Consider the following 12,674-nt stretch of genomic DNA (forward strand, 5'->3'; position numbering starts at 1 on the left):
TAGTTCGATCGCGACAGATCGCGAGTCTTGACACGGGAGGATCGTCGCTCGGACGTTATTGGTACAACACTGTTCATAAATTGTACAAAGATTAAATCAGTTTTTGTGCGCACACACACCTACAGTGAAGTGCAGTAAACAGTAAATTATTCATTTCTAATCGCGAGAAGGTACGCAGTAAACGTTACCAGAGAGATTCAAGAGACATTCAGCAACTTTATCGACGTCGAAATCAGTGAGTATCGTATCGTTCATCTATTAGAAGTATCGCGAAAAGGTATTGTCCATACCATATTGGTCTCTGAATAAATCAATATTATCTATAAAAGTGAACTTTTATTTACAGAATTCGTTATATTATACAATAATATTTCTCGTACATGTACGCGTATTCATAGAAAATATAGGATATTGTAATCTCCTGCGATGTTTAAAATTAACATTGACTCGATACCGGCACCAATAGTTCCTTTCTTGTATATATATATATATTACAAGTGAATTGATTATACGGGCATCTGTATATTGTACATTATAAACTGTTTTCTTCGTATGAAGTCACTTGGCCTGCTACCAGCATTTCTTAAGGAAAAACGAAAGCTTTTGGTGCGAGATCTTCTTTTATTTCAATGCCAAAATTAATTGCTCATTCTGTTCGATTTTATTATCTATTACGCCCATCTGGCTGGTAATTTGCCTAGGACTTGTTTTTTATGCAACGGCGAATACGAGAGCAAACATTAATTTGCACGCGAGACAGGACTTCTTCGACCTTGAATCGCAAAAATATCGCGCGCCCTTCACTTTTCTACAGCTATTTATTTAAACAACTGTTTCGCGTAACGATTGCCGTCCAACATCCGGCATGCTTGCTAGTATTGTTAATTGTTAACGTCGCATAATATGTACAGATTATGCGTGAAGTACTAATAAATCACATTGCGCGCGATTTTTGTATATTAACTATACGGTATAAAGAAAATATACTCTGTTGAATCGTTTATCGATCGTAAAAATTCATAATTCGAAGATTATCAAGAGTTGTAAATCACATAAAATGTATACTATAGAAAATTATAAGTATCTATTTGGAAGAGATGCGAGGCGCCGCTCAACGGCGCCATTATCATTTACAGGAAGTACTGTGGACAATATGTATATATATACATATATATATATTTTATATATAAATATATATTTTATATATAAATATATATGTATATCTGTTTGTTCGTTCAACGAGAAAAATATAAACGACTTTTCGGACGCGATTTCGGAACTTACAATAATACTTGGTTACAATTGATATATAATCGTACAATCGTTGCTTGTATTGATTATCAGAAGTCGAATCGGAAAAGCAAAAAAGAGAAAATGTGTAATCGACTACCGATATCCAATTAATCATCACTTCCCGTGCTTAGTGACGTAACACTGTTTCGCAATCTTAACTAATTGATCGAACATCGCACGATCAGTCTCTTTTACCAAAGAAGTGAACTGGCTGTGGCTGTTCTGAAGTAGTATGTGTGGGTGATCGTACTCCTGTAACAGAGATTAAAAATGATTTATCATACGGAAAAACGTTGGATACAGGTGATACGTTATCGCGGATGAAGATAACAACCATTGTGATCGGTAGTTCCCATAATTGTCGTCGAAAACTATAATGGCGCCTAAACCAGTATACATTCGAATACAGACGCGGGAATAGTTTACTAAAATAATTAGCTACTCACCGCCATGTGACCCTTATCCATTACTAACACTTTATCGCTGTCCATAATGGTGTTCAACCGATGGGCGATAGTAAGTACAGTGCATTTGGCGAATTTTTTCCTTATCGTGTGTTGAATTAAAGCATCCGTGTGCGGGTCAACATTTGCGGTTGCTTCGTCGAGCATGAGTATTGGGTTGTTCCTTAAGATCGCCCTTGCCAAACAAACCAATTGCCTCTGCCCGACACTGTAATTACTTCCTCTGTCGAACACTCGACTGCCTAAACCGGTGCCAGCGGTGACAACAGCATCTTTCAATTCTACCTGTAAATGAAAAAATTACGAATTCATTTCCGTTGAATTTATTCCTGTAAGAAACAAATTCGTTATCGTATCTGGCGAACCTCTTCGAGCACATCCCACAATGCTTTATCCGAGAACTCGTTGAATGGATCTAGATTTCGTCTCAATGTGCCGGAGAATAAGACAGGATCCTGGGGGATGATCGATATGTTGCGCCGTAGATCCTCTAAACAAATAGCACCGGTGTCTATGCCATCGATTTCAATGACTCCGTCGATCTTAGCTAGTCTGAACAGTGCAGCTATCAGCGAAGACTTTCCAGCACCGGTTCGGCCGACAATTCCCACCTGTAACGATTCACATGATCGTTATAAAATCCTATAAATTCCGCATTTAGATCACATAGAAACAAACGAACTTTCTCCCCCGCGGAAATGGCAATGTTCAGCCCCTTCAACACCGGAGGCTCGTCTTCCGCGTATCGCAAATATATCTGCCTGAACTTGATCGATCCTTCTGTGGGCCAGTTCTTTGGAGCATCGGCTGGAATCGCGACGGCTTTCTCGGTCTTTCTCGCAAATTTTCCTCTGTCGCGGAGGTTCGGTTCCGGCGGTACCAACGTGTACTCCAGCACGCGTTCCACGGACATCATCTGATTAGCCACTTCGGCGTTTTGTCGCATACCCCATTGAATCATTCCGGTCATCGCCATTACCTGGGTGATGGCTAAGCCCACTTCACCACCGGAGAACGCTGCAAATAGATAATAATGATAATAATGATATTAATCGGTCGTATCACGAGAACATAGATTACAGTAGGAGAACTCTATTGACATCTAAAAGCTCAAAGTAATCCTATAACTAGAATGTACAAGAAGAAAGCGATTATACGTTTGATTATTTAGTAGCCCGCAGAGTTGCTCCGTACAATAATAAGAGTCTTACATTGTTGTAAAAGAAGAAAGCTGAAAGTAACCAACGAAGTGAATACAAGGCAAAATATATCCAGAGAAAATCCAAAGGCAGTGCTTGCTACTATGTACATATAAACAGTGGATGTATGCACGTCTTGTAGCTTGTCGAATTCTTTCTTCAATATCTCCTGCGCGCAGTACGCTCTAATAGTAGTCAGTCCATTCAGCGTGGCATTTAGATGAGTGAATACCGGTGATCGAGCTGAATAAAAAATACCTGTATCAACCTGATTTCAACGAAGAACCAGCTGATGGATCTAGTCTAGCATTACTTACTGATTCCCTCCATTCTTTTGATGTTCTTGCTAGTTTTGAGAAATACCTTCCGTATCCAGTAAAAAACGAACCCCAAGAATACTATCGGAATCAGGAAAAGGGCATTGACCATGCAGGACACGACTAGAGACCCGACCATCATCATGCATATTTGACCAGCGTCAAGTATCGATTTCGGCAGTAATTCATCTATCGCTCCCATGTCTTTGGAGAATCTGTTGAGAATCCTGCCACTGGGATTTGTGTCGAAGAAACGCATACCGGTTCTGATCAACGCGCTGAACGCCATATCGTGCAGCTTTTGACTGCACACGATGCATACTTTGTAGAAGGTTATAGATCTGGTGATCCCGATGATGAATATTCCAAGTACTATAGCCGTGTAAACGTATATGTAAGGGTATGTGGACGACACGTCCGTTGGATCGATCATTGTGTCGTTGGTAGCGTTCAGGTTAGCTTGCTGAATTAAATAGTGTCGCGATTCCTCTGCATTGACTCTGAAAAATATTTTTGACGTTCGTAAAGTAGTCACGGTAACACCGCTGCTAAAAAAGAAAAAACAGTACTCACAAAATCGGAATAAAGTAATCGTTAAGACTGGCGACGAACTGTGTACATATATACAGCAGAAGTACAGTCGTTGCCAGGCACATGTTGGCTCCTGTTTGGAAGTACTTTATGAAAATCGGTCCCTTCACCTGTCCCTTCGATGTCCCTTCCAAACCGTCGTTCAATTTTTCTGCATCCTCGTTCTCCTCTTCGTCGTCGGTACCGCCGCTACTAGCTTCCGGTGTTCGGCTCTACCAAAATGAAAATATACATTTAGTCCTGTAAACGAAAAGGGGGGTTTTTACAATCAAAATAATGCAAGAGCACAAAATGCAACTGACTCTGGTACTCGACGACGAGAATTGTCTTCGCATGCCACTCCTCTCCAAAGAAGAATCATCATTGGTATCGCCCTCGGTCGCGAGCAGTTTACAGTACTCGGGTCGCTTGTCCAATAGATCTTGATAACTCTTGAACACTGTGATTTTCCCTTGTTCGATCAGTATGATGTTATCGACACTTTTCACGTATTGCAGCTGATGGGTCGCCAAAATTCTCGTTTTTCCCTTTAGGTATCGTTGAATGCATTCCTCGAACAAGTGTTTGCTCACGTGTGTGTCGACCTGAAATGGGACGTGACGTTAGCACGATAGATATGTAATTTATTCTATTTCCGCTCGCGCGAAAAAAGAACTACTCACAGCGCTCAATGGATCATCCAACAAATATATATCTGCTTGTCTGTACAACGACCTGGCCAAGTTGATCCTAGCCTTTTGACCCCCCGACAAAGAGCTGCCTCTTTCTCCGACCACCGTCTGATCGCCCTGAGGAAATTGCTTGAAGTCTCTCAAAAGTGAGCACGCTTTCACAACCCTTTGGTAGCGATGGCGATCGTAGGACTGGCCGAAGAGTATGTTTTGTCTAACGGTAGACCCAAAGACCCAAGCTTCCTGACCGGCGTAGCTCAAACTTCCATTAATTTTTACGTGACCTTCTGTCACCTCTATCTCGCCGAGAATGGCAGAAAGGAAGGAACTCTTCCCTGCCCCGACCATCCCAATTACCGCGTATATCTTCCCTTTCTCAAGCTCCAGATTCAGGTCGTCCAGAGTGTTCTCCGATTGACCAGGTTCCCATTTAGCTGTCACATTGTGCATCTTGATCGCGTATGCCTCCTCGTTCACCACGGACAAACGTTTCGTTTCCGGCTGGCCTTCCATGAGATTCGCAGTGTTCTTCAGCAAATCGCTGGCGACCACCACCAAACCGTTGTGTTTCCTTTTCTCCTCCGACCTGTCGAGATTCTCGTAGCCTTCAATCTCGTCATCGATGTACGGCAGATCGTTTCTAGACGTTTTGTTGGACGCCTGTTTCGAGTCCATGTTTATGCTACCGTTCAGACTAGCGGCGAACTTGTTCAGGCTGAACCCTTTCTCCTGGAACTCCTCGTACATCAAGAAGTGTTGCAACCTTCTCACGGCGACCCTGCACTCCGCTATCTCCGCGAAACCACGTACAAACATCCCGGACATGGTGTGCGCTAGTATATTGAAGTAAGAGGAGAAGACGAACACCTTGTCGGCTGTCAACTCGTTGCCGAACAGAAGCATGCTGATCAGAGTGCAATAGAGCGCCATTCTCGTGGTGAACAAATTGAATGTCATATAGATGCCTCGGATGTTCCCGCTCTTTGATACTACTTGCAGTTCCAGTTTCCGTGCGGTTTCAATGAGCGCGCAGAACGGTTTCTCCCACGCGTACATCTTAATTACTTGAACGCCCGATATTATCTCGTCCATTAGTCGCACTCTCTCGTCGGTTTTTATGGCGGTTTGCAGTCGGAACTTGGAGGACAGCTTTCCCGTGTAGGCTGAAATGCGTCATGTAATGCGTAAGTGTTACGCGCGTAACGGGTGCGTTCAGTGTAGAAGTATACGCATAGTCATTACCGAAAACTCACATTGAATTGGCACGACAATGAACACTGCGGCAATGCCAATTAAACCGGCGTAGCCAGCCTCGGTGTAGAGTAGATACGCTATGATCAATCCGGAGAGCGGCGCGGACCACATATGGTGTATAAAAATCGAGACGAGATCGAATCTGTTCACATCGTTCGCCACTAAATTGACTACCTTTCCTGGTGCTGTCTCGCCCAACGCGGTTTTGCTGAGACGTAGTGCCTGTTCGTAGAAACAAAATAAAAGATAAATAAATAATTGTCCGACTGTGCAAACCACACACACAATTTGCCTCATAAATGTATAGCGCGAACGCCTATCGAAAGTATAACGTCTTATAAGAGCTTAGGAACATTTACCATTTTAATTTTAATAGTATTCTATTCAAATAAACATTCTCTATCACGAGAAACATTATACAGCCGTGATATCAAAGAATAAGATACCCTTAACCTTTTAGATACGGCTGAATTCTGCGCGAGGCTATTTCTCTGTACAGAGTCTGATACTGTATATACAGGGTGTGCCAAAATTGTCTCGCAATCCGAAAGTGGCGGGTTCCTCAGGCCATACGAAGCAACTTTTTTCTTTACAAAAGAAATCCAGTTATTAACGAAAAACAGTGACCAATGAGAGGCGAGCTCGGCTGGCGCGTGGCGATCGAGCCAATGAGCGGAACTGGGCTTCGCGCGCTGGTTGGCTGGGCCGCCTCGCGTTAGCCGTACTCGATTCTTATTGGTCACTGTTTTTCGCTGATAACTCGTTAACGGTGCCTCGGAGAACATTTTTGTAAAGGAAGAAATTGCTTCAAATGATCCGAGGAACCCGCCATTTCCGGATTACGAGACATTTTTGGAAGACAAAATTTAAAATTTAAAATCCGGATTACGAAGACAAAAGAAGTGTGAAACAATGCATACGAAGACGATTATTTGATTCAAACGATGAGCGAGTGAGCTACTAGAGCAAGCCACTATAGTGGCGCGTCGTGCCTAAAAGGTTAACTCTCAACGGACCACATATACTTCTCTTCAACTTGATACTTGATCGCCATCTTTCATTACCTTACGATAAACAACGGAGCACGCTGCAACCCTAACTTTCGCGCCAACGTGGAACGCGCCGAAGATCGTCTGATTAATCGTAATCACGTTTATCGCCGTAGCGATGCAAATTCCCCCTGCATACAAAAGTGCAGTCTCGTACGTTTCAGTCGTGTTCTTCTTGAAGTAGCGCAGCAACCCTCCGAGAAGTATCGGTGTTCCCAATCTAACATTTCAATTGGATATTATTATGAATCGAAATTAGGCTTTTCGACGATTGAACAAAGAAACAATAACAAGTCATGTACCGTAATATAAATTCGTTTAGTATCTGCATCAGGCCAAGCAGACTGTACTCCCACAAAAAGGCACGGAATATGGCCCTCAGCAAACTGGGTCTTCGTTTGCTTTTCTTCGAGTTCTCCAGTTCTATCTTCCATTGTCTAAAAATGAAATTTTTAATCACACGACTTTTAGCAGGATTATGTTGTTGTTAAACGATCGGCCGTCGAAGGTTCAAATCGAACGCGTCGACGTTCATTCTGATACAAACTTCTCTAATCGGTCCCCGACCACGTGCGATCGATCGGTCTTCAATGGATCATACAAATCGTCCGTCTGCAAAACTTTCTTGTAGCCTTTCTTAAACAATCCTATCGTCCACCTGTTAATAACGTGACAATCGATTTATGAAACGTACCAACGGCATCGGTTATTTTACGGTTTGCCCGTTAGTTATCAACTTGCATTATCTGTGTCGTTTCTGAGTAATCGTTTTCGCGGAAACGTTATGAAGCTTTTTAGTTCAAGCATTTTAAACTATCCGAACTGCCGTTCAGATAATTCTAAGTTCGGTGAAATTCATTAGTACGCTTGAAACAAGCGATTATATTGCCAGCGGAGTTTGCAGTTCTTTCGATAAATAAACGATTCGTTCATTCGAAGTATTCGTTGTTATTCTGTATTTTTATAACTCTTATTATATATAATAAGAGTTATAATAATATATATATATATGTAATAAGAGTTATAATATATATATTATAACTCTATTATTATTATTATTATTATATATATATATAATAAGAGTTATAATAATACAGAATAACAACGAATAATATATATAATAATTATAACTCTCTCTCTATATATATAATAAAAGTTATAATTATTATATATATTATTACAAAATAGTGTGCAAGAACTTACCACCATAGTAGCACGGAGATCAGGTTGGCCTTTTCTCGTGGATTCGGGTTCGATTTCACGTTGCTCGAATCCATCTTCCTGTGAGCACCGCATCAACTCACTTCTCGAACAATTAAACGATTCGAACGATACACTTATATATCACTAAACGGAAGAATAAGGTACGATTTTAAGACGTGATTCCAAATTCCGCGCACTCATGAAACCAGGAACAGCGTCAGCAGCGATATAAAACGGAAGCTAAGTTTACGGTCTCTTTTACGATTAATTACCGGCTAATTGGGGCCTATCACTTGAAAATTTACACTAGGCTCTCAGATAAAGCGACAATCATGAGACTCGATGTCACGAAAACTCTTGTTTGCCAAGATTGTTTCAACAAGCAGCTCCGATTTCCTGATAGACCAAGCAGATCCTTCTTCTTCTCTTCCATGAATAAGACGCGTATCGATCAAGCACCTGTATTTAAGGACCAGCAGATTCTGTATCGTGTTTCGAAATGTGTAATTGGGTTTCTCTTCTTTATCTCCGTACGCGCTGCTTTGTCATTGCTCAAACAAGATCGGGAGGGTTGTGTGCGCGCCTCTAACATACGCAATGTTACGTTACAAGGTTCGTAAAGCATTAACTTAAATCTTAATTGATCAACGGCATCCCCGATCCGACGTTTCAGACGTTGGTGGTCATTGTTTGAACAAGACAACTTTACAATATTCGATATGCTCGCCGTTGTTGATTATTATTATTTTTATTATATTATATTATATTATATTATTTATTATATTAAATATTATATAATATAATATAATATATATAATATAATATAATATAATATAATATAATATAATATAATATAATATAATATAATATAATATAATATAATATAATATAATATAATATAATATAATATAATATAATATATTTATTATATATTATATTATATTTTATTATTTAAGTAATATTTGTTATGACGTTGCTCCAGTTATTATTGTGCATTATTTCTATAACGTTATTGGTCAAGGCAGATCATCCAAAGATGCGACCCAACAGTAACTCACTCTCGTGGATCGTTACGGAAACAAAAATGCTGACGGACTATCGAGAAAAATTCGGCATTCGATCAAATCTTCGATCCAAGAGATGCGGATGAATTCATCGATTGCAGATATGTACACCATAAAGTCGAATATCTTAGAATCACGATCGATGATCGATCGATCGATCGACGTGTTGTAGCGCCACGCTCGCGGAATAGTTCGACGATAATTTTAACGAACCACAACGAATAATTCCTCGTGACTGCATCAGCACGTTTACAATTCCATTATCTCGGAGGAACATCTTCTTTTGTTCAGACACTTCTCGACTCGTGAATCGACTAGATAGAAGAGCCACTTGTAATTGTGTATGTATGTCCACGCTTGTTTATCATTTACTGAAAAATGATTTAAACGGTTTTCTACGTTTATTTATTTATTGGCATATTCGACTGGCCGTATTTGATATCATCGCACGACGACGTGGAAAGACACGAAGTTGTAAATAAATTCAAGAAAGTCGTGTTATCTCGTCGTTCGAATGTTGCACGGAAGTGTCCGCAGTTAAATAATTGTAGTCTTATTTTTAGTTATCGCGTATCAGCCACGACTAGAGTCAATGACGAAGATGAAACTGTGCCAGTAATCATCGTGACGTTCGTGATTCAGCAGAAACAGTATATATTCCTTATTGTCAGCATTCATTCTGGTCACGACAAAAAAGACGACCACGCAACAAAGAAGTCTTGGCACGCCTAAACGTTGCGAAAAAAAAAAGGAAAACGAATCCTTGATGATTAATTGTTACCGTATTCGTTACCATGATTCGTATTCTAGACTGATACATATATACATATGTATATGCATATGTTTCCATCGCTTGCTCCTTGTCTGCACGGTTGCCAAGTCGATGGAGCTCTACTGTCGTCACGACTATTCGAGACAAATTCCTATAAATTTTCCATGGGGCATATTGTGCATCATTACGAGTTATGTAATCTCGTTTCTCTACATTCATTGGTTCTCTGGGTCAATCACACAAATATCTAAATTAATACTGTGACTGGCGTGCCGGTCAAATTAATAATGATCCAACGCGAGCCTCTAGCTTCGCTGTTAATCTAAGCAGTTTTCCCCGTGTAAATCTATTTTAATATGTTACATCAAAAAATGAAACACTTCGAACGCGACTCAGCATTTTACATTCGGTGGTTCACTGGTTCTCTGTCGTATCGTGCATCGGTAAGTAGGCGTGCGAAAAACCTTCCACTCATTGCATAGAAAAATAACACAGTACGGTGCAACGATAGTAATCTGCTCGTACTTTCTTTAGGCACGATTCTGTACTCGGAATTAAGTATTATTCCCCTAATAATTCAATGTCACGTAGCCTGACATTTATTGCCTCTTATCGGTTGTGCAAACTTTCGTTTATTTCAGTTGCTACTGTATCCAGATTCGATTCGAGCATGTTCTATAATAAGTGGCGCAATTTCAGATCAGGATGAATAACTTTCAATTTGATATATGACACATCCCGAAACGGTGTATATATGTATTTTCTGAGCAAAATAAAATACGGTATTCTGCATTGTTAACTCCATCGATAAAGTCACGCCCGGTCCATGATTCGAAGATGACCGAATATGTATACAAGAGCTGTCGTAAAACAAGTTCCAACGAAGGTGAATAAACTATCAATTTCTCAATCAAACTTCTCCCCACGATTCATGATTTGAAATCTTGTGCAGCCTGCCTTCATCAATCGACACCGAAAATGTCCTCATGTATGTATAGTTAGTCCTAATCTGGTCACTAACTGTTTCGGCAATCGCACGATTCGTTTTCAGAACGGTTCAGTTCGTGAAAATTTTACTTTCAAATCGGACCCATTCTATTCCCGATAAACGACCTAACAGCAAATAAATTCTACACGATAACAAATCGTAAGAACGTCACGAGTAATCAAAGCCGCTTTGTACACACGTCATTACTTTCGCAAAATATCTTGCGATGTTACAATATCTTCTCTAAGAACACACCCTTACGACCGTTGATGTTCTAAACAAGCTCTGATCCCGGTTGCATTCTAAAAATCGAGTCTGACAATCTGTAAATTCGAACGCGACGCCGCCGATCGAGGAAATCGAACAGGAACCGTGGCGTCCTCCGCAGAGAATCGCAGTGTCCTTTAAAAACAATTGAAGCACGTTACGCAACGGAAAGTTAACCTGAAACATTCAGCGACCGCCGCGAAGGGGCGGCAGAACGAAGCTGACGCACAGCGTCGGCTATCTTTCTCGCGTTATAACGTTGGAGACTCGCGCGACCCGGGATACCACGGGACGGCAGTCCATCGATTTTCGACGCGTTGCCCTTCCCTGTCTTGCTACTTCCCGCCGAGAGACTGCAACGGGTGCTCGTAACCACCGTACACAACCGATTCGCCGCGTTCAAGGAGCCACGTCGCGCGGTAGAAAAGGACTAGGACCACTCGGTAGTTCGGCCGGCCAGTCTCAGCGGGAAAAGTGGGGAAGCGAAGGATCGCCCCGGCGGGCACGCATGTTAGCAAGACGGAGGGGGGGGGGGGGGGGCAAGGGGTTCGTACTGGCAACGCTGCTCGCGAGTCGCGACGCGAATCCAACGGCCAGCTGACGACGTCTAAAAATACATGTCAGTTCGATTATTAATCGCGATCATTCTATTTAACCGTTGCGGGTGTAGTCTTTTAGTTGTGTGACTCGACGCGTCCAATGGAGTTCCATCGAAACGATGCCACGCAAAATTGTTATCGAGACCACAGATGCTGTGAAGGGGTCAATTGCTAACGACACGTGATTCGTAACGGTTAACGCAATACGCTCTCGGGCGCCCGTAATTGAACTGGATCCGAGCTGGAAAACCGAACCGAACCTTTCCAAAATATTTATACGTACATTTCGCATAATTCGACCGATGACATCGACCAACGAATTGTGGTCACTCGAGAATATTCGAAATTAATCTTTTTTATATTTGATTTTTTTTCACCAGCCGAACACAATACTCGAGAGATTAATTTGTCACAACAACGAATACGGAAGCTCTCGTCGCACGTGAAAACATGCGAATAATTTGACGAGAAAATCAACGGTAGAGAAACGGTTAAACAGAAACACGCGGTTCACAACAATACAGCACGTGGTTGATTGCTAATTAAATGACATATACGCGTAACTTCTTTCGGTCGAGAACGGTAACGGAACTGTGTGTATGAATTTGCATATAAAAACAGTGTGGATCTCGGCCAACGAATTTGTATGTACGAATAAAATGTAACGAGACAGCTTTCGCACGAATTGCAGCTTTGATATGACGATTGTAGTGCCAGCTATATGTATGTATATGCTTAGACGAAGAGACCTTTTGAAAGTCCAACTGAATATATTTCGAGCCGGCAAGGTAAGAGTGCCTCGAACCAGCTATTACGTTGTCTCGACGTCACTCGTCAAACGTTTACTTGTTGTTAGTTAGTTAGTTTTGGTCGTTTCGCTTTGTGATTCGAAAGTGAATCGTCGGTGACGAATAGCTAACTCTAGCCTGTTTCATAATGGGAC

General features: G+C 41.3%; 2 protein-coding genes across 6 annotated transcripts in view; one reads left to right on the top strand and one right to left on the bottom strand.

The window, feature by feature from the left end:
- The window catches only part of LOC117229708 (uncharacterized), a 25,155-nt gene continuing 12,481 nt past the window's right edge, over positions 1 to 12,674 (top strand). The window contains exon 1 of the mRNA XM_033486386.2: positions 1 to 235. The gene's annotated coding sequence lies outside the window, so the exon portion shown is untranslated. The remainder of the gene's footprint in view (positions 236 to 12,674) is intronic.
- Positions 317 to 12,674, bottom strand: part of LOC117229695 (putative multidrug resistance-associated protein lethal(2)03659) — a 14,048-nt gene continuing 1,690 nt past the window's right edge. The window contains exons 1-15 of one of the 5 annotated variants that reach the window (XM_076519057.1): positions 11,310 to 12,664; positions 8,042 to 8,500; positions 7,386 to 7,496; positions 7,141 to 7,275; positions 6,854 to 7,058; positions 5,789 to 6,011; positions 4,527 to 5,698; positions 4,167 to 4,448; positions 3,847 to 4,076; positions 3,274 to 3,773; positions 2,969 to 3,199; positions 2,440 to 2,774; positions 2,123 to 2,368; positions 1,740 to 2,042; positions 317 to 1,545 (exon numbers count right to left, since the gene is read on the bottom strand). In XM_076519057.1, the coding sequence (XP_076375172.1) occupies positions 1,408 to 1,545; positions 1,740 to 2,042; positions 2,123 to 2,368; positions 2,440 to 2,774; positions 2,969 to 3,199; positions 3,274 to 3,773; positions 3,847 to 4,076; positions 4,167 to 4,448; positions 4,527 to 5,698; positions 5,789 to 6,011; positions 6,854 to 7,058; positions 7,141 to 7,275; positions 7,386 to 7,496; positions 8,042 to 8,115 (4,185 nt within the window). In that variant the 5' untranslated portion in view covers positions 8,116 to 8,500; positions 11,310 to 12,664 and the 3' untranslated portion in view covers positions 317 to 1,407. Of the gene's footprint in view, positions 1,546 to 1,739; positions 2,043 to 2,122; positions 2,369 to 2,439; positions 2,775 to 2,968; positions 3,200 to 3,273; positions 3,774 to 3,846; positions 4,077 to 4,166; positions 4,449 to 4,526; positions 5,699 to 5,777; positions 6,012 to 6,853; positions 7,059 to 7,140; positions 7,276 to 7,385; positions 7,497 to 8,041; positions 8,524 to 11,309; positions 12,665 to 12,674 lie in introns of those variants that run through there. The other 4 variants (XM_076519058.1, XM_076519055.1, XM_076519056.1 and 1 more) reach the window with 4 other exon arrangements.

The sequence above is a fragment of the Megalopta genalis genome, chromosome 2 (genome assembly GCF_051020955.1).
Source record: "Megalopta genalis isolate 19385.01 chromosome 2, iyMegGena1_principal, whole genome shotgun sequence".
Taxonomy (NCBI): Eukaryota; Metazoa; Arthropoda; class Insecta; order Hymenoptera; family Halictidae; genus Megalopta; species Megalopta genalis.